The sequence below is a fragment of the Myodes glareolus genome, chromosome 6 (genome assembly GCF_982192425.1).
Source record: "Myodes glareolus chromosome 6, mMyoGla1.1, whole genome shotgun sequence".
NCBI classification, from domain to species: Eukaryota; Metazoa; Chordata; class Mammalia; order Rodentia; family Cricetidae; genus Myodes; species Myodes glareolus.
In genome coordinates this window covers 18,329,037-18,350,507 of record NC_142031.1, presented here as the reverse complement: position 1 = coordinate 18,350,507, position 21,471 = coordinate 18,329,037, and the positions used below count along the sequence as shown (strand labels likewise).

Here is a 21,471-nt window from a genome sequence, read left to right as displayed (position 1 = left end):
GAAGACCCGGCTTCCATCCCCAGCATTGCAAAAACCAGGCACGGTGCTGCACGCCTGCAATCCCAGCACTCGGGAGGTGGAGGCAGGAGGATCAGAAGTTTAATAATGGCCATCCTTGCCTTTACAGTGAGTCTGAGGCCAGTCGGGGCTATAGGATACTCTTTCAAACACAAAAAAGGATGAAGCAGAGACTATAAAGCCCCACCCCCACTGTCATGAGCAGCTGAAGTGAGGCTGGTTTATCCGTGCTGGTGGCAGAAAGTAAACAGCAGGACCTGGGCTCCTTTGGAGTCACTAGAGCTGTTTTTGGAGGCTCTTTCTTCCAGGGCAGGGATGGCTGAGGAGTTTTGGTTTAATGGCTGAACTGACTCTTCTTCTAGAATCTAATGTCTGTCCTGCGGCTCTCTATTCAAGAGTCTCTGTGGCTGGACCGTAACACCATGCCCTATGTGTCTTCCCTATCTTTACACCAACCCAGGCCTCCCAACACAAGACACCTTTGCGCTGAGCTGTTGAGGCGGCTACACATTAGAGTGACCTTTCTCTCATCCTGCCACCTTCAGGATGGCCTCCCCTGGAGGTGCCTCGCCATCCTGATAGCCCATCTCATCTACCTTTTTCTTCTGAGCCAAAGCCAGATCATCCCTTTGCTTGCCGCATCAAAGTGATCATGCTCCAGTGGGCACCGGAGGGGGTAAACTGAGGCTGTCCCTTTCAGGAGCTGTGACTCTGATCCTCAGTGTTTCTCTTAGGTCCTCTTTGCAGGACTGAGGTGAACAGAGGGCTTTCCAGGCCTGGCTCACCCAGCCTGATGCTCTTGTTTTATAGACGGGAAGCTTTGGCCCAGTGAGCGACAGCATTCTCCTGGGGCCCACGGCCCTAGTTAATGATTGGAGTAGGTAGGTTATATCCTGTCTTTTGTGTTTGTACCACTCCCTGGCTGGGTGATTCCTCTGGGGATCATCCCTGGAAAAATGACAGGGTTCTGGAGAACCAGGAGTGGGTGGTGGCCTGGGGTGGGAGTCTTTCCTGTGCTTCTGCAGAAGTGGGAGCTTCCAGATTTCTGGGTAAGAGCCTTTGATCTGTGAGGGGTGCAAAGTTAGCAAGTGCCCACAAGGGGGCAGCATAGAACTCTCAGGCAGTCACAGAATGGGTGGTGCTCTGGATGCTAGAAAGGGTGGGCATGAAGCCCAGCTGGTAAGTAGATCGCCTAAGTGTCAGATCTGCTCAGAGGCTGTGGGTTCAGCGCTAAGGATGTCACTATTGATCTGTCTTGCCCATGACTTCTCAGGTAACTTTTTTCCCTCCCAGAGACAGGGTTTAGCATGGCCCAGGCTGGCTTCGAACTCACTAAGTAGCTGAGGATGATGTTGAACGTCTGATCCTCCTGCTTCCATAGCCTCAGGACTGGGTTGATAGTCACATGTTACCATATCTGGTTTATGTAGTGCTGGGGATGGAACTTGGGGCTTTGTACGTTCCAGGCAAGCATTCTACCAACTTACCAGCCAGACCCTTTCAATACCATCTCAGCAACAGGCCTGTTGATCACCACCATTGGGGGCTTCTGGGGTGGATGGCAGAGCTTCCTCCTACTTAGTCTGGCCCTGTGTGACTCTGCCAGGCATACTGTCCCAGAGCAGCTGGCCCCATTTCCATGGTGCCCTGGCTTAGGTTCATAAGACAGCTTTCTTTCCTCAAGCAACAAGCCTGCACTGAGCAGCCGGAAGCGGCTCCTGATGCTGGGCAGGTGGGAGCTGGTGCTTGGGGAGGCAGAGCCAGGAAGGGATTAGTAACTAGGCAGCAGATAGCTCCAAGCTGTGTGCCCATGTGAGTGGGCAGCCTTAGTGGAAGGCGCTTGGCAGCAGGGTCTACCACTCCCTGCTGAGCAGTCATGGAGAAGTGGGGGAGGACACTGTCCCACGATTGAGAAGTGAACAGTACCTACACCCAGGACAACCACAGTGATGTCCGTCTGATACCCTGAAGAGGAGACAGAGGGTCTGGATAGCACCCGTATTCTGAAAGGAAACCTGTCAAGTCCCAGGGCTCTACATGAACATACTGGGCTTTAGGGGGGCGGGCAAGCAGGCGAGCTGGCTAGAAGATACCAGCCTAGTGGCTCAAGACAGGAAGCCATCTGACGGAAACACTGACTGCCAGGCCTCATGGGGCTCTGGAGTGGGGGTGGGGGAGGTGGGCTGGGGAGACAGTTAATCTACAGAGCATCAGGGTGGCTCCCACCAGAAGGTGACCTTGTGTGCTGGGACAGCTGCCATCCGTGCTGGGCATCTTTGGGGGCATAAAGGGATGGCCAACGGGCCACTGTTGGCCGCTTGGTGGGAAACTTGCCAAGACTTTCCCTGTGGCCAGCCCCGCTGTCCTCACCCCAGGGACAACTTTCTTCTCTAATCCCTTCCTTCCCTCTGCTCTAAGGACAGGTGAGCAACAGATGACAGGCTGGGTTACGATGGCTTTGCTGACTGTGGGGCCTTTTGCTGGTGGCCCGTGGCCCCAGTCTTCCCCACTGGACAGGCTCCTCAAAGATGCTCAGCAGACAAAGGGAAAGGTTCTGAGATGCGGTGTCTCTGGGATAGATATCCCCTCCTCTTTGACAGACTTATCTGCAGAACACACACTTCCTGCCGCCTCCTACTGCACACACACAAAAAAACCACTTACAGTAAGTCTGAGCCCTTAGCATGGGACAGCACTGCGCGGGTGAGGGGACTGTACCTGTGGCTGAGTGGGGGTCCAGAGGCCCCACATCACAACCACCTGACCACAGCTCACCAATACCTATAGTCCCTGACCTCTGGCAGGGGCATTCTGAGTTTTGTGCATACCCCTGCTTCTAATGTGTCTACCGTGCGGCTCACTCTGCAGAGCTGAGCTAATCTATTGTCTGCCTGTGCCTCTGATGACCCTGAGCTAGGAAGGCTACATGAGCTCCCCCCCACCCGGCCCCTCCATGAATTTCCTCAGTCTGGGCCTTGAGGATCCTGAAGGAGGGGGGAGGGCAACATGGGGGTTGGGAAGAGTCCCTCCTTTGCAAGAGCATTCAAAGTCATTTGGCAGGTCCCAAAAGTGACAGGGTCTTTTTCTCGGAACTTACAGAGTACAGGGGTCATTTTATAACTAAAGCATTTATTTCCATTCAATTCACTAACGGATTGTTCTGCTCGGGTTCCTGCGTTGGCCCACAGGGGAGTCTGTGGCCAGACCCCTTGGCTGATGATGTTCCTCTGGCCAAGACCTTCAGACCTGGGCAAAGGCCTCAGGGAAGGAAGAAGTGAGAGAGAGAGAGTCACATGGTCTCCGGGAGGTTCCCTTGGAGGGCTGGGGTGTCACAGTGAATGATCAGGGTCCTGACGTCCTGGGTAGCCTGCTCCAGGCTCCCAGAGGTGAACTTGGATTTTTTGGCCATCGGAGAGCACCCAAGAACCTGAAGGGGCCTCTGTGCCTGCAAAGTACCAGCTAGAACAGGGCAAAGAGCGTGAAAGTGTGCAGGGAGGCAGGGAAGACTTCCGGCCTAGGAGCTCCATCTGCCTCAGTCAGATTTCCAAGGTGGGATGCTCGGTGCAACTCCTTCCGCTCCCCCAGCCCCACTGAGGTCTCTGAATGACCCAGGTGGCCCTGTGACAGTTGGCTTTGGTGAGGCCTGGCAGCAGGTGGGAGGAGGGAGGGGTGTCAATGAAAAGCATATAAAAATCCAGAAATGTGCATATAAAATCTCGCCCTTGGTGTATTGCCTAAGTCAGTAAGCAGAAAGCACCTTCTTCCTGGAGAAGGATCAAGTCCTCAAAAGGTAGGAAATGTCAAAGTGTCTCTTCATTGTCATTTAAAAAAAAGCCCAACAAACAAACCCTCCCCAGACCAAAGCCACCCCGATCAAAATACCCCCAGTCCATGAATTGCTGTAAACAAACCCAGATGCAAGATCAATGCTTCTCAGTGGCAGTCGTAGCTGATGACAGTCACCCGCAGCATTGTCCTCAGGGTGAGGCTGAGCGGGGAGCAGGCACCCGGGCAGGGCAGGACCTCCTGGGGCTGCAGACCTGGGTGGCTGGCCTCAGGAAGATCTGGCCTGTTGGGTGTGACCTGGGAGGCCAGAAGCTCCTCTTCTGCCTCCTGAACCATTAGCTGAAAGTCTCTCGGAGTTTTTGAAATCGTCTCCCAGGACAAAACTAGTCTCCTGTCTGCTGGCAGCAGCTGGAATGGACTTCCTCGGAGCCTATTTGGGCTGACTGCCTGTCTCTCTGCCCCCTGTGCCTAGGGCTGGGCCGTTAGTGACGCTCCAAGACACAGCTAAGGCCAGGCAAGGAGGGTGGCCCATCTCTTCCCTTCATATTAATTATCCTGGAAATGTTTCCTGGCTCCGGCCAGCTCAACCTTCCCAGAAGGAGCTGGAGAGAAAATGCTCTTGGCTTCCAATGGGACAGACCGTGTGTGGCTCTCCCAAGCCCTTTTCTTTTCTCCCCTAATAACCATCTTCACTCTTCTTATGAGAATCCTCTTGGAACAAACGGTCCTTGCCTGTCCCGCCCCCTCCCAGATCTAGGTGCGTGTTCCCCCCCTTTCCCTTTTCCTTCCTTTGACTTGCATGGGTTCTTGGTGATGTCTTGTTGGCTGGAGTGCTGCTTGGTGCTTCCTGTTGCCTTGTGGCCTCCTGGCAGGTGGCTGACCCTGCAGTGGACAGGGCAGCAGAGGGACCGACGTAGGGGGGGCTAGGGGGCGGTGTGAAGGTAGAGGCGAGCCGAGGCAGGCAAACGTCAAACCTCCACAGACTGGATCTGGTTCATCTGCGCCCGCATCACCTGGATACTGTTCAGGATTTTTTTCTGGTGGCCAGCTAGGGTGACCCCAACCCGGAGAATGTCCCTTGGGGAGAGATGGACACAGTTAGGAAAACGTATGTGTTGAGGGAACCCTTTTGTGCTGAGGGATAGGGAAAGGATGCGGGGATGGGTAATGGGTGTCAAGGCTGGACTAAGAGACTCTGGGGCCAGATCAGCCGATGCAGAGGCAGGAGGCCCGTTTTCCTTCTGCCATCCAAGAAGCATGGATGAACTTGTATTGGCCATGTACCCACTTCCTCGGTTCTCCTTCACTAAACCCTGGTTTGCAGATGAAAACTCTTCCCAGGCTTTTGGGAGGCGCCAGGCGGACCCGGCTATAGATCTGGATGTGTTTGACTCCTTAGTCCCTGCTACCCCTGCTGGGTCACTGCCTACTCACTCTCCCGAGCCCCCCATCTGGCTGGTGGGGTGGGGAGCGGGGGTCAACAGCAATGGGTGGAGGTCGCTAGGCACTTACTCCATCATCATCTGAGATACAACGTCAAAGGAGGTGAAGCCGGCGTTGGCGAAGCTCTCCTTGTACTGGCCCATCTTGATGGCTTCCAGCCACTCATCCACCGTGTTAAAACTGGTGTAGTCAGGGATCGTTCGGTCCAGCAGTGGCAGGTTGATGCTGGGGGAGGGGCAGGGGACAGGGGATGGTCAGGGCACATACTTATAGCCAGGTGGAGGACAGGAATGCGTGTGGTAGCTGTGTGGGTATCCCTGTGTAAACATAGGTGAGTGTGTGTAGGTGTTTATGCAGAGTACGGACATGAGTTAGAACTTGTATAAGGGTGTATCTGTGAGTGCCGGAGGAACCGGGAAAGCCGGGGAAGGCGCTGGGAATCCCCAATTAGAGGAGGGCCTTTGGTTGGACGATGGTGCCAGCTGGTCCCTGCTTCCTCCCCTAGAGCCAGTCTTCCTCTTTCTCTGACCTTGGTAGGTGCTTCCAGCGTCTAGACCACCACCATCAGATCCACCACATGCGGACAAGGCTCAGAGCTAATGGGGACAGCCTCTGGGTGGGCAAGGCATGCACAGCTCCCATGTGGGGAAGGGCTCAGCGGCTTCATCTAGCGCAACAGTTCTCAACCTAGGGGTGGTGATCCCTTTTGGGCTTAACAGCCCTTTCACAGGGGTCACCTAAGATCATCGGAAAACACAGATACTGACGTTATAATTCATAACAGTAGCAAAATTATAGCTATGAGTAGCAATGAAAATAATTCGGTTGGGGGGGGTCACCACACAAGGAATTGTATTAAAGGGTCGCAGCATTAGGAAGGGTGAGAACGGCTGTTCTAGAGAGAAGAATGACTGATACAGGGTCGGGGTCAGGGTGAGGGCCACAGGTGGAAGTCAGCACAAAGACCTCATGGCCACAGGCGGACTCTGACTCAAGGAATCTGGGTTTGGCTGGTTCTGGTGGAGGGGTACCTGGTTGCACACTCTCCCGCTAAACCCCGTGGAACTGAGGGTCCCTGATAGTGGGGCCAGCAGCTATGTGACCCATGAAAGTCATATGACCTGTATGATAGCTGTCTTTGGGTTTCAGAGAGTAAGACTGAGCAGGGTCAGCAGCCACCTGACCTTGTAATAGCCACCTCTGGAAGGCAATAATGGGGCAAGCCTAATGGAGCATATCCTGGGACCTCAGAAAGGAAGTCCCAGGGTTCCTGAACCCTGTCCTGGAGCTGAGCTGGTATTTCCACCCTGGGGACATGTATGTGGTGGGTATGGCCTTCTGAAGTGGGGGGGCATGTATGCACTGGTGGCTATGTAGCTGTGAGTGTGTATGTGTGACCAATCATGAGTGCTTGTGCCTCGCTCTGTGCATGCAGGACTTTGCACAAGTGGTTGTGTGTGTGTACATTTGTACCTGTGCCAACGAGGGCACAAATACACGCTGGGAGGCTCAGCTTGGGTGTGGAGAGGAAGAAAGAACAGAGGAATCTGTGCTGAACACAGCCAGTTACCACTGAGACTCCAGACGGTAGGTAGTGCTTCCTAAATGCTGTCCTCTCCAACCCTGCTTTACAAGGGTCTTCCTCCACCACCCCAGACTGTCACGGCGTAGGGCCCAGATAGCACCCAGATGAGATGGGTGGGGCTAAAGTGAATCACACGCAGAAGCAAGGGCTTGGAGACAAGGGTGGGACCAGGGCAGCCATACCCAGAGGAGAGGGGCGCCATGGCTTTGAGGCTGTTGGGGTTTCTGATCATCTTGTCCAGCGTGTTGACAATCTGGCCAAACTTGGGCCGATGGTTGCGGTCCTTCTGCCAGCAATCCAGCATGAGCTGGTGCAGAGCGCTCGGGCAGTCCATGGGCGGAGGTAGCCGGTAGTCCTGCTCGATGGCGTTGATCACCTGGGGAATTGCAGAGGCAGAGTGGGGCTGGGTGGTTGGGGTGAGGACTTTAGCCCCTGCCAGGAACATTAATCTCTGGAGCATTGCAGACCTGACCCATGGGGACTGCTTGAGCTTCTGAGGCTGCCTTGGGTTCCACCATGGGTTCCACCATCCACCGCCTGTCTGTCTTCTGTGCCAAGTCCTGGCCCCTCTCTCTGCCAACCTTGGAAACCCAGAGACCTCAGGTAGCCTGTTTTCAAGACCTATCAGGGTGACTTTCCTGCACTGGGTTGTCCTTCGTTTTCACCATCTGTGAGCCCCCTTCTGGCTCTAACGGCTGTGGACATCCCTGCTGGCCCCATTTGACTCTAGGGTAGCCATATCCTTAATCTGAGTGCTCACAGAGATCCGGATAGAAAGCTGGGCCCTGAGCTGGCCGGTGACCTTAGAGCCAATACCGGCCCCTCTATCAGAGACAGGAGGTCAAATGTGGCTTCGATTTGCTCTACCACCATAAAGATAAGATTCATCTAATGGAACTTGACCACGGCTTAATGGATTTCCCCTTCAAGGAGCCTCATCTTTCCAGGGCATTTGTGTGAATGAAAATCCCTGGGGTGACTTCAGACTCCTCCCCTGAAGCCTGCTACAGTGTGGATCTCAATGTTACTCAAAAACCCATGTGCTGAAGGTTTGGTCCTCAGTTTGGGGGCCTACGTGAGGGTGGTAACTCTTCTAGGGGATGGGGCCCAGCGGGAGGAAGGTAAACCACTGGAGGCATGCCAAGAGGGGGGCATTGGGATGCTGGTCCCTTCTCCATTCTCCTTGCTTCCTGTGGCTACGAAACAAGCAGCTTCCCTTACATTTTCACAATCACGTACGGTCCTCAAAGAGATGGGCCAACTAGATAGACCGAAACTGTGAGCACAAACAAACCTTTCTTCCTTTAAAGGTGATCGTTTCAGACAGCTCGTTATGACAGACAGTTGACCCAAACAAAGCCTCACTATCCGTTCTGACCGAGCTTCCGCTCCAGGCTCCTGACCCTGTTTCTCATCCTCGTCTTCACACCTTTGCGAGAGCCGTTCTTCCCACCGCAGGCCCTCGCTCGCCAAGGGCTACTGGTTCTGTGGAGTTCTTGGCTGACCTTGTCCTGACTGTCTTGGCCTCTACACCTACAGGGCTTGACACTTGTATTCTGCACTTTGGTACCTGACCATAACAATCCCTGATGCTTGTAGCTGGTTCTCTGAAAAATCATCTTGGGGCCAATGAGATGGCTTAGCAGGTAAAGGCACTTGCTACCAAGAACTCAGAACCTGCATGGTGGAAGCAGAGAACTGATTCCCACAGATTGTCCTCTGGCTTTCACACATGTACCATGACACTTTAGCACGTGTGCACGCGCACGCACAGACACACACACACACACGCACACACGCACACACGCACACACACACACACAAGGCAGCATGGCTTCTTGGGCCTGGCCGCTCCCACATGCTGAGGATTTGCCTATTGGTGGTTGAGCAGGTGGACCTCCCTCATTCTTCTTTGGCAGGTCAAGTTCGTCTGCCTGGGAGGCGGGCCTTCAACCTTAGGGAAATCAACCCAAGGCCCAGAGTCCCTGGTCTTGCACTCCTCATTCTGGCGGCCCAGGAAAACCTTACCCACATCCTAGAGACTTACGTCCTGGTTGGTCATATCCCAGTAGGGCCGCTCCCCGTAGGACATCACTTCCCACATGACAATGCCATAGCTCCACACGTCGCTGGCTGAGGTGAATTTCCGGTACTGAATGGCTTCCGGCGCTGTCCAGCGGATGGGAATCTTCCCACCCTGGGGAACAGAGAGGAGAGGTTGATGTGGGAGATGGTGACCTGTCTGACCTCTTCTCTCAATACTCCCCACACTGCACTCTTTCAGAGCCCAGGAAGAACCTCATTGCTTTCCAAACTACTCAATTATTTTCAACCACGGGACATTCGTATATGCTGTTTCCTCGGCTGGAAAAGCCTTTCCCCCCACTGCCATCTGGACTCCACCTTTTCAACCTTGAGTCCCCAGAAAGTCTTTCCCTGATTCTCAGAGAGTTCCCGCTCCCCCAGAACCCACAGCGTGCTCATGTCTCTCTTGCCTTCCCAGGCCATGTTCTGGTGCCCAGTCCTCCGCTCTCTTCTCCCATCTCCCTGCTTCCGCAGCCTAGGCGACCCAAGCGCCCAGGAGGTTTTCTGTGTGTCCCTTCCCGTCTCCAGGGCCCAGTGAAGGCTTGGCCTGGGCAGGTCAGTGGAGACACACAGCTTGGAGAGGTGGCTATGCCCAGGGACCCTTGCTGTCCTCTTACCAGAGCGCTGGTATAGGTGGGGTCAGAGGTGTCATCCTCTAGGAAGCGTGAGAGCCCGAAGTCAGACACCTTGCAAACCAGGTTGCTGTTGACAAGGATGTTGCGTGCGGCGAGGTCACGGTGCACATAGTTCATGTCTGCTAGGTACTTCATGCCAGCTGCAATGCCCCGCAGCATGCCCACCAACTGGATGACTGTGAATTGCCCATCATTTTGCTGTGGGGAGGGCGGAAAATAGAGTCGGTGGAAGAGCAAGTGTCTGCCACCTCTGTACACACCGCGGGAAAGACTCAGATACCCAGGAACCTCAGCGTGGCCTAGGAGAGGCCAACTTGAGGATGGTAGAGAGAACACTAGTCTTGGTGTAAGCGTGCATAGCTTGACCCCAACTCTGTAAGCTTAGGCACATGACCTACTCTCTGAGTCTAACTGCTCACCTGTTATACAGGGCAGAGGTGACACACATCCCTTAGGGCTGCTCTGACATAAACAGGAAGCTGGTGCTGGGACCAACTTCATCATTTGCTGAATGACAGCTGGCTCGGTGGCACACTCCTGACACCCAGGCCAGAGCTCTCGTCTTGATGACTGACTGTGCTGTCCCGAGGGGATTCATCTGTTGGTCTTATGCTTTGATTTGTCTCCTTTATCCTGTGCAACTTGGGGAAGCTACAAGGTCTGAGGAACACCCCGAATGGGTGTCAACAGCCCTGGCTGTGGTCTAGGCTCTCCCTTTGGCCCTCTGACCCTGGGCAAATGCTTCTTCTCTCTGAACTCTATTTTGCTGTGTCATGAGAATGCTTCTTGAGCATCGACAGGCAGGCACCGCAGGTGGTACAACCCTGAGGGAATGCCTAGGCTTTCCAGGGAACCACATTAAGAAGTACTCTGAGATTGCTTCTGAGTGAGAGGAAGCTCTGGGATTGATTAACAGTGCCTGTCAGGGTAAGACAACGAAGGTGGTGATCAGTAAGCTATTCCTGGCCTAGCGCTTTCTCGAAATCCAATAAATTTATTCCCAGCAGCCTTTTCCTACCCTGCTCATGACCCTGGGGCTCTCCATACCCGGAGAAAGGAATCCAGTGAGCCGTTCTCCATGAACTCAGTGATGATCATGACAGGTGTGCTCTTGGTGACAACCCCCTCCAGGTGGATGACATTGGGGTGGTCGAACTGGCCCATGATGGAGGCCTCACTTAGGAAGTCCCGGCGCTGCTTCTCCGTGTAGCCCGACTTGAGGGTTTTGATGGCTACAAAGATCTCTCTCTTGCCTGGCAGCTTCAGATGGCCACTGCAGACCTCACCAAACTCCCCTGGGATAGGCACATCGAGACAGGCATAGTGTCATGTGGGAAGTGTTACCTCCCTGTGGCCTCCCACTCCCATTGTAGGTGCATTATGACCTCATTCTAGCAAACACAGGATCCCGTTGTGAATGTAGGACCTAGAATAGGCCCAGCCATCTTTGGGAAAGTGGGTCCTTCATGGCTGTTCTGAGGTATCGGGATGAGGACATGGGAAGATTTGGGGAGCTGGGACAAGACCATGGTGGAATGTGGAAAGGACAGAGCTAGGCTCCAGATCCAGTTTAACCTCCAACTTGCTGTACCTATGTCAGCCTCAGTTTCCCCTCCATGCATATGATGGTTTTACAGGATGACCTCTGAGGGTCCTTTTTACTTGGAAATTCTGAACCTTTAGGACGGCCCTCTGTGGTCCTTGATCTTCAACTTATCATCAATTTCAGGGTTACACTGTGATCGCCCACCCACGGCCAAAGCCATGGTACCTTGAGGCGTTTGCCACCTACCTGCTCCGATCACCTGCTCAATCTTGACACAGGAGATGTCAATTTCCTTGGCAAACTCCCGCACTGCCTCATTAGGGTCTTCATAGGTGAAAGGGTCAATATAGATCTTCATGCCTGGGGTCACTGGGGGACGAGATCAGGCTGGGTTACATGGGCAGGCTCCAGAGGTGCACAAATGGGAAAAGGGCAGGCAGTCCCCTCCCCAGGGGAAGGATGCTCCTAAACGGCCCCCTTCTGAGTTCACCTGACCCCATCTAGGTCTCACTGAGTTGATGGGCAGCAAGTAGAAAGGTGGTGGGTGGGGGATGGAGATCAGGAAAGTGACAAATAGGTTCTAGTCTTGTTCCAAGATCACAGATCACTAATAGCTTTCTGGAGCACCTAAAAGACTTTGGGATTGACTAGCGATGTCTGGTTTGATAATGGCATAGAATAAAAGGCTGGACAGGTTTGCTGTCCTGTGATACAGAATCCAGGTGCAAGGACAAGAAAGAGGAAGTTGTAAACAAAAAGAGGGCTTGGAAGATGGCTCAGTCAGTGACGAGCCTACCACTCAAGCACAAGGACCTGAGTTCAGAACTCTGGTACCTATGTTAAAGCCAGGGCAGGAGTATGATCATGTAATCCCAGCACTGGGGTTTGGGACACGTGGATGGAGGTGGGTGGATCCCTAAGCAGCTAACTTAGTCAAACCGATGAGCTTCAGGATCAGTGAGACCCTGTCCCCACAAATAAAGATAGAAAACTTGACACTAACCTTAGCACTCACAAGCATGCCTACATCTATACAAAAAAGCACACATACTCATATTAGCAAGTACACCACAATATACAAACACGCACATTCATGCACGTACACACATACACACTTGCAGCCAGTTCCATGAGCTTGCGGGTGCCTCACTCACCACATCTTGAGTACCCTACACGCCTGTATCCTCACTAGCTGAGGCGCAAGCCTTTCTGGATCCCTGGATTCCCTGGTGAGCAGCCTGAAGTCAGATCCAGGACACACTCATTTCATTCCTGACCTGCTGTCAATGTTTATGTGTGAATTCAGAGAGAGAATCTGAACAGTCTGGACAGCAAAGTCCCCTTCTGACCTGCGATGAGTCACTGAACTGCTGTGATGGAAGGAGGGGCGATCAGTCTGTCTTCCCCTTCCGACTTGGTATCCCGACACCCAGGCCTTCTGGGCTCCCAGCTCCCCACTCTCATTGTCCTCCATGCTGGAAGCTACATCACTGCAGGCAGCCATTCTAGGACTCAGAAGCTGGAGCCCCTGGGTCCTCCCCATAGGCCACCAACCCAGCTCAGCTGTGTGACCCTAGAACCACATGATGACTGTTCTCTGCTTCTACTTCAGACAGCCCATGAATCTGGGAGTCCAGGCCCCTCTGCTTGTGTGACCAATAAAGTTTTATTGGAACTCAGACATGCTCATTGCTTTTATACCAGGGATGCAGGATGGAGCACTGGAAGAGACCCATAAAAATGAAACAGCTCAGCATATGGCCAGCCCTAGCTCTAATACATCAGCTATGTTTGTGACTGTGTGTGTTTTTGTGTGGTGCATGCACGTTCATGTGTGCCTACGTGTTCTAACCTGGCCCTTTCAGTCAGGGGTTACAAACTGAGTCTATGAGCCTTTTGGCAGCCCCTGGATAGGTTTTTAGATGCCAAAGACCCCCAGGTATAAAGTATAATTATTACTGACTTGTCTTTGAATTAAAATAGTAATTCATGAGTTGGCAAGATGACTCACTCAGCGGGTAAAACTGCTTGCTGCATGAGCGTGACAACCAGAGTTTAATTTCTGGAAACGATGTTAAGAAAGTAAAAACAAAAAGCCAGACATGGTGGTAAACACCACTAATTCCAGTGCCCCCAAAAGAGAAACAGGCGGGAGAGAAAAGGGAATAGCCTGGAAGTTTGTGGAGTCTGCAGCATGGCGGGAGCAACATGAGAGGTCCTGCCTCTGTGAGGTGGGAGGACAGAGCTGACGCCAAAAACTTGCCCTCTGATCTCCACACGTATATATGTGCACATCAACGCTTAAACATAGTCATCTGTATACACACCATAATAACAAATAAAGACTGAAGAATAGAACTGAGCCACATTGTTTTCAAAATGAAATGTACGAAGTCCAGAATTATGGTAATAAATATGACAAAAATAAAATATCTTGAAAAATTCATCACTGAGTATACATGTCTAGATTTTTCAGCTGCAGAATGTTATAAATGGGGATGGGAAGATGGCTCAGTGGGTACAAGTGCTGGATCCAGCAGCATCTATAATCCCAGCACTTCTATAAGGAGATGGCAGGAAGGGACAGGAAACCCTCTGGAAGCTCAGGGGTTAACTAGTTTGGAGCATGCCATAGAAAAACAAGAGATTGCTTCAAAGTAGAAAACAAAGCCCAACATCTAAGGTTATTCTCCATCCTCTATACATACACTGTGGCATATGTGTGCCTGCATTTACACACATGCACATCACACACACATACACTGTTTTTAAATAAGAAACTTATAGGACTGCAGAGATGGCTCAGCAGTTGCGGGTGCACACTGCTCTTGCAGGGGACCCAAGTTTGGTTTCTAGCACTCATGTTGGGTAGCTCTTAAGCATTCATATCTCCAGCTCCAAGGAATCTGGTGCCCTCTTCTGGCCTCCACAGGCACCTGCACTCATGGGCACATACCCCAACGCATACGCACACAGACACACAGTGTTCTTCTGGCCGTATGCTACAAAACTTTCAGCAGAGTTGTACAGGAGCCCAAGATTTCACAAAGACAATAAGAAGCACCAGCCAAGAGCGAGGGCTTGGGAGGGGAGCTGGGCACAGGCCCTCGTCTCATTGCTCTCTCCCTGGCACATGTCTCAGAACTCTGCACACAATAGATGCTCCAAGTCTGGAGAGCGGAGGATCCAGGCGACAAAGATGAATTATAGTAGCAGCAGCTGTCACTCGCTGAGCCTTTATCGGAGCCTGACACTATGCCAGGCTCTTTGCATGTATTGTCTGATCTCCCCCTCATCCTCTCAGGAGTTGGGAGACAGAACTGCAGCTCCATGTGCTCAGCACTCAGGCCAAGGCCGCGTATCTCAGGGAGCCCAGGTCTTTCAGATTTGAGCACAGGTGTGATTCTTTTCCTTCTTAATTTTTAAAAGGTACTTATTATTTTTAATTATGTGTAGGTGAATGCATTCAAATATGGCATGTGCACATGAGTACATGTGCCTGCAGATGCCAGAGGTATTGTATTCCTTGGAGCTGGAGTTACAGACAGCTGTAAGTCACCTGATGTGGGTACTGGGAACTGAATTCCTGGATGTCTGGAGGAGCAGCAAGTGCTCTTAACTGCTGAGACAGCTCTCCAGTCCCAAGGTTGATTCTCTTATATTTATGGGACTGGGGATTGAACTCAGGGCCTTGTACATGCTCAGAAAATGCTCTATGACAGAGCTATATATGCCCAGACTTCAAGGATGGCTGTTTAACTAAAAACATTATTTTATAGGTATGAGTGTTTTGTGCCTGCATGTAAGTTTGTGCACCCCACGTATGCAGTGCCAATGGAAGCCAGAAGAGGGCGTTGGATCCCTGGAACTGGAGTTACAATTTGAGCAGCTATGTGGGTACTGCAGAACCCAAGTCCTCTGCAAGGGCAGCCGGTGCTCTCAACCACTAAGCCACTGCTCCAGCCTCCAGGATAGTTCTTTGTCACGATTCTCACTCCTGCTGGCCCTGGCATAGGCTCCCCTAACCTGGCATATGAGACGCATCTCCTTCCTTCCAAGTCAGCCTCCTCAGGGTCAGGAGAAGCCCCTTTTCACTCAGACTCAATACCATGGGTCATGGCGCCTGGCTTTCAGCTTCTTGAGTTTTAGCACAACTCCCGGAGATCCTTTCTGACAGGCCAGCCGGGCAGGGAGGGCAGGAATGAGGTCACTCCAGGAGCAAAGGAGATACTCAGCAAATGTCAGCACCTCTATGGGCAGCAGCCAGAGGCCATCCCAGCCTTAGCAGGGGGCATGTCAGGATAGTGGGGCGGGGGTGGGAGGAAGAGACGACAAAGGTAAGCACCTCTGCAAGTCACTTATGACTGGTCTGACCCAGCCCTCTGCTCAGGTTTGGAAAATGCCTGTTCCTTAGCAGGTCTATATGTATGAGGCTTAGTTTTCAGCATGGCGTGTGAGGTGGTGGGCCCTTTAAGAACTGGGGGAGGAATGGAGGCATGTTTTGGGACCAGGGAGACTAGTTAGTTCTTCTAACTAGTCTAGAGATTAAAGAACAAACCCAGAGATTAAAGAACAAACCAGAGATTAAAGAACAAACCCAGTCCCCCCACTGGTCTTTCTATGTGGCTTCTCCCTGTCACACAGGCTCCTGTCACGAAACCTTCTGCCCACTGCAGGGCCTTCAGCAGAACAATGGATTGAGAGCTTGATTAACCTCCTTTCTTTACGCCTGATGCAGACTCGGGTGTTTTGTGACAGCAGCAGACAGCAGACTGAATACAGGTCCTTTCCTAGGGGCTCCAGGCACGTCTCAGCCCTTCTTGTTTCTGAGGTCATGCTGTTCTTACCCCCTCAGGGCACCTCCTCTTCCTCCCTGAGACCATATCAAATGCCGTCTCCTCTGTGAAGCCTGACTGGACTTCTCCAGAAGGGGCTGTGGCTATCTTTAGGTATTACAGCCCTTCCTCCACTGTCGATCTATGACCCCAGTGTCTGTGACTTTTCTGTCCTGGTCCACAACTTCCAAACACCCATGCCCACAGCTCCCTGCATCCCCTTTCTGGAACTCTCTGGTGCCTGGCACATTTTACCTTCTCCCCTCTCCGCCAGGAAGGCAGAGGTAATTCTGTCTTGTTCCAGCTCAATTCCCAGGACTGGTATACAGCAGGCACTCAATGAATGCTTACTGTAAAATCCCCAGTGATTCACTTATGAACGAACCTCCTTCTCATTTAGGGTCATGAACACCTTTGAGAATTTGGTGAAAGTCACACACAGTTCTGCCCCTTGGAGAAGGATTCCACGGCTGTGTACACTCCCGTGTTCCACATGCAGTACCGGAGTTCACAGTCCATGGCAAGCTCCCATGGTCTATTCCCAGGTTAGAAGCCCTTGCTGTAATGTGTTTGCTTGACCATGAGTGTGAAGGCGGTATAAGCAGATACTTAATAGACACATGCTGCATACACACTCAGCGTAGATTTATTGGGTATGAATCTGTTCTATAAAGTTGGCAGTTTCAAACCCAGCCATCCCTTTGAATGATCCTGCCAGGTAAAATACTATCGGCGTTCATATCTACCTGTGTCTGACTTACAAAAGCAGCAACTTCAGCCAGGCAGCGGTGGCTCATGCCTTTGATGTGCACACACCAGAGGAAACCTTGAGTGTCATTTCTCAAGAACCACCCACCTTGGGTTTTTTGAGACAAAGTTCCTCACTGGAACACGCAGGTTAGGCTAGGCTGGCCGGCCAGTGAGCTCCAGAAATCCAGCTATCCCCGCTTCCCCTGCAAGTGCTGGGATTACAGTTGGGTACCACCATGCTTGGCTTTTTTCCCCCACAGGTTCTGGGGATCAAATCAGGTTCTCATGTCTCATTACACGTACTTAGTGAGCCATTTCCATAGCCCCGGAGAAATTTTCTAAAGGACTTAGCAGAGCATTTGGCAAATAGAAAGCAAAAATAATTGTTGCCTCATGTAAAGTAGACTTGGCTTTTGTTAAATGTTACTATTATAAGGACATTATTATGATGCTAAGATCCACGGATTCATCCGAAGGGCCCATTACTCTTTCTGGGGGCTATAGAAGTATACCAAGGCTTAGAGAGGCTCAGTGCTTTTTCCCAGGTCAACCAGGGACCAGTGGCAAAGCAGAGATGAGAAATAAGGTTAGCCCCTCCGGCTCCGCATCCAGACACCCCAGAGCTTGGTCCCCACTCAGCACATGCTGACGGCTGGGAAATCTGAGTCTGCATTGGTGACCCCGAGCCAGTCACACATTTCTGCCTCTCCACATTCTCCTTCATCTTGGCTGTGTAGGGCTGTTGGAGTGGGACACGGGATCCAGGACACATTCTGCATAGCTCTGAGAGTTCAGGGCAGGGAACGAAAACTCAGTATTAAAGAATATTGATCTCTGAACAAATCCTGGGGTCTACTTTAAAATTTTCAAGCCAGGCGGTGGTGACGCACGCCTTTAATCCCAGCACTCAGGAGGCAGAGGCAGGTGGATCTCTGTGAGTTCAAGACCAACCTGGTCTACTACAGAGTGAGTTCTAGGGCAGTCAATAGCCAATGTTACACAGAGAAACCCTGTCTCAACCCATATACACACATATATATATGTATATATGTATATACATATATATATATGTATATATATAATCTCCATTTCCTTATTAGTGGCTCAGGTTTCAAATTACCATACTCCCAAAAGGGTGGTAGAGCAGCTTGCCTTGCTGTGCTTTGATAGGGTGGACACAGCACAGGGTGGCGGTGGGACTCAGTTCCTTCCCAGATCGTCTGTGGAGTCTGGGTGCTAGAATCCATACTCACAGTGGGACTGTTACAGGGATTGAATGGTACCCATGCATTGAACATGAAAGTGGGTTCTGTTTTTGCTGTTGTATGTATGGATGTGTGTTACATGTATGTGTGTAGGTACGTGTGCATGCGTGTATACATGCATGTGGAAGCTGGAGGTCAACTTCATATACCTTGTTTCCTCACTGACTTGGAACTTGCTAAGCAGGCTCGGCTGTCTGGTTAGGGGGTCCTAGAGAGTCCCAGCACAGGAATAACAGAGTGAGAAATTCAACAGTTTTTACATGGGTTCTGGGAATTGAACTCGGGTCCTCATGCTTGAGAGGCAAACACCTTACCCGTAATCTGTCTCCTCAGGCCATGAAAACAATTCTACCCTTTTTTTTTTTATGTCTTACAAATGTTCTGCCTGCTTGTTATGCGTACATACCAGTTTACATGTCCAGTGCCCAAGGAGGCCAGCAAAGGGCTGCTGGATCCCCCTGAGACTGAAGGTTGTGAGCTGCCATGCAGGTGCCGGGATTAAAACTGCTCCGGAAGAGCAGTCAGCGCTCTCCTCTTCTGCGCCATCTCTCCAGCCCCGACACCTCTTAACACCTAAGCGCACACACTGTGTGTCCATCTCTGACCACAGTGGCGCCAGGACGGAGAGCTGCGGTCAAGACTTCTTCCTAACACGTTAGCTAGTGAAATGTGACCGTGACTTCCCTGTGACCCTTCCACTGTTGTGACGCTTACGATGGCCTCCCACTGCTCTGTTCAGTTGTCACTTGGAGATTTTAATGGAAATGCTAACAGGTTATGTTTTATGCCCAGAGTGATTTCCGAGCCCAGGAACTTCCCTTTCAAACTTTTTGCGCCGGAGGGAGTCTGCATGCCGAGGCTCTGCTATCTTGCCCCACCTCCAGGCCAGCCGGAGATGTCTGAGGGCTGAGGATATGGCTCCCTGGGTACAGTGCATCCTAGCATGCAGGGTTCTGGGCTCTAACCCTAGCACTATGTAAACTGGGCGTGGTAGCACATATCTGTAAACCCAGCACTTGGGAGGTGGAGGTAGGAGGATTATAAATTCAAAGTCATCTTTGGCTACATGGTGATTTCAAGAAGAGCCTGGGTTATTTGGGACTCAGTCACTCACCCATACACACACACACACACACACACACACACACACACACACACACATACACACACACACACAGAGGCTGAATCCAACCACTTCCTACCAATGCCCCTGCCACCTGGTGTAGCCACCACGGTATCTGACCTGGATGACTCCAAGACCAACTCCCTGGCTTCCTAACTTCAACATCTTCTCTCTGTATTCCACACAATATTGAGAGAGCCTTTGCTAGGATTGCAGCAGAAAGTCAGTCCCCAGCTCAGAACTTGCTGGGGCTCCCCACTTCACTTAGAGGAAAAGCCAAAGTTCTACATGATTGACAATCACTCCCACCTCCTATTCCCACCTCCACTCCATTCTAGCCAAGCCTGCTTCACCTACAAGCTTCTGGCTAAACCCTTGGCCTGCAGTGTTCTCATTGGCTAGCCCCCTGGCCTGCAGTGTTCTCACTGGCTATCCCCCTGGCCTGCAGTGTTCTCATTGGCTATTCCTCTGGCCTGCAGCGTTCTCACTGGCTATCCCCCTGGCCTGCAGCGTTCTCACTGGCTATCCCCCTGGCCTGCAGCGTTCTCACTGGCTATCCCCCTGGCCTGCAGCGTTCTCACTGGCTATCCCCCTGGCCTGCAGCGTTCTCACTGGCTATCTCCCTGGCCTGCAGCGTTCTCACTGGCTATCCCCCTGGCCTGCAGCGTTCTCACTGGCTATCCCCCTGGCCTGCAGCGTTCTCACTGGCTATCCCCCTGGCCTGCAGTGTTCTCACTGGCTATCCCCCTGGCCTGCAGTGTTCTCACTGGCTATCCCTCTGGCCTGCAGTGTTCTCACTGGCTATTCCCCTGGCCTGTAGTGTTCTCACTGGCTATTCCTCTGGCTTGCAATGTTCTCACTGGCTATTCCCCTGGCTTGTAGTGTTATTGGCTATTCCCCTAGCCTGTAGTGTTCTCATTGGCTATTCCCTTAGCCTGCAGTGTTCTCATTGTCTATCCCCCTGGTCTGCAATGTTCTCATTGGCTGTTCCCCTGGCTTGCAGTGTTCTCACTGGCTAGTTCCCTGGCCTGTTATGCTCTTCCCTGGAGATAGCTGAGCAGCCCACTCTCCAAGTGCCTTTGTGTCTTTGTTCAAATGAAACACCCTCAATAAGGCCCTGGCTTAACCCCCCATTTAAGCCCACAACCCCCCACCAGCTCTGGGTCCCTCTCCCCACATAGCTCACTCATGTGTGTGGTACCACTATGTACTGGGTGACCTGTTAGTGCCAGGGAGACAAGTTCAGATCTGGAGAAGACCTGCTATATCTGCAGGGAGACCAGGCAAGAGTTAGGACAGTGTCCTTGGTAAGATGGGTGGTACCCACTCAGATTAGGGCTAAGATCAGAATGGATGGAGTAACGGAAAGATGGTGGTGGCGCATGAGGGGGTCATCACAGAAAGTGCACATGGAACGGCAGCTGCAAAAGCCAAAAAGTTAAGAGGCAGCCTGGCACAGCCAGGACCTCCTTGGCCTTAGAGAGGGGTAGGAGAGATGACTCACGGGTTAAGAGTACTTGCTACACATCATGAGGACTGGAGTTCGGATCCCAGCACCCATGTAACAAGCCAGGCGTCCCACAAGCACCTGTCACTCTCGTTCCAAGGGATGTGATGTCCTCTGTGTGGGCATAGTTAGGTGTACATCCCACAGACACCCCACCCCTCCACAGCTCATACGCTCACACAGATGCCTAGACTCATGCACACGCAGACGCATTTAAACACGAATAAATCTTGAAGGAGAAGGAGGAGGAGGAGGAGGGGCAGCAGCAGCTGGAGGGGTCTCCATGGACACGGCAGAGGAGGGCCCCAGGGCGGGTACGTACTGTGGCCACTGGTGTAGTGCTGCAGCTTGTCGGTGTATTCTGAGTCGGCGCGCTCAAACCCCCGTCTTCTGGAACAAGAGCAAAGGGCTGGAGCCACCTGGAGGCACCCGGGGGGGGGTGGGAGCCACAGTAGGTGATAGGGAGAGAGGGTGGGCAAGCCTTTAAGGCCACTTCCTTGCTGGAGGTGGTGGTGTCTAGGTCTGTCCTTTGTCTGCCTTTGCCCTCGTCCCTCTTGCCCTTCCCATTTCTCCCTCCTCAGACCCGGGCTCACGCTGTCCCATCCTTTCTGCAGCCAAGTCCCTTTAAGGGAAGAAGCAAAGTCCTCAGGTTCTGGTTGTGGCTTCTGACGCCACTAAACTCAGGAGCTCTGTCTGTCTGTCTGTCCACCTGTCTGCCTGTCCGCCTGAGCTTACTCTGGCCCTTGGTTGGGAAGTGGGGTTAGGGGGATCTCTTCAGGCAGGAAGCATCTTGGCATCGTGTCCTATGGCCATCAGGGATTGGCTCCTCCCTCCTGTCTCTGCCTTGCCACCCCCACCCATGCCCAGCCCCTCCATCTTTTCAGCACTTCAGC

The 21,471-nt window shown here is 52.2% G+C and overlaps 1 protein-coding gene across 4 annotated transcripts in view; it reads right to left on the bottom strand.

Moving 5' to 3' along the window:
• Positions 1 to 3,127: 3,127 nt before the first annotated feature.
• Ephb2 (EPH receptor B2) overlaps positions 3,128 to 21,471 on the bottom strand; it is a 181,561-nt gene continuing 163,217 nt past the window's right edge. For 2 of the 4 annotated variants that reach the window (XM_087907009.1, XM_087907011.1), the window contains exons 9-16: positions 20,901 to 20,968; positions 11,345 to 11,467; positions 10,600 to 10,847; positions 9,535 to 9,750; positions 8,880 to 9,029; positions 7,015 to 7,208; positions 5,317 to 5,472; positions 3,128 to 4,881 (exon numbers count right to left, since the gene is read on the bottom strand). In XM_087907009.1, the coding sequence (XP_087763135.1) occupies positions 4,773 to 4,881; positions 5,317 to 5,472; positions 7,015 to 7,208; positions 8,880 to 9,029; positions 9,535 to 9,750; positions 10,600 to 10,847; positions 11,345 to 11,467; positions 20,901 to 20,968 (1,264 nt within the window). In that variant the 3' untranslated portion in view covers positions 3,128 to 4,772. The remainder of the gene's footprint in view (positions 4,882 to 5,316; positions 5,473 to 7,014; positions 7,209 to 8,879; positions 9,030 to 9,534; positions 9,751 to 10,599; positions 10,848 to 11,344; positions 11,468 to 20,900; positions 20,969 to 21,471) is intronic. The other 2 variants (XM_087907010.1, XM_087907012.1) reach the window with 1 other exon arrangement.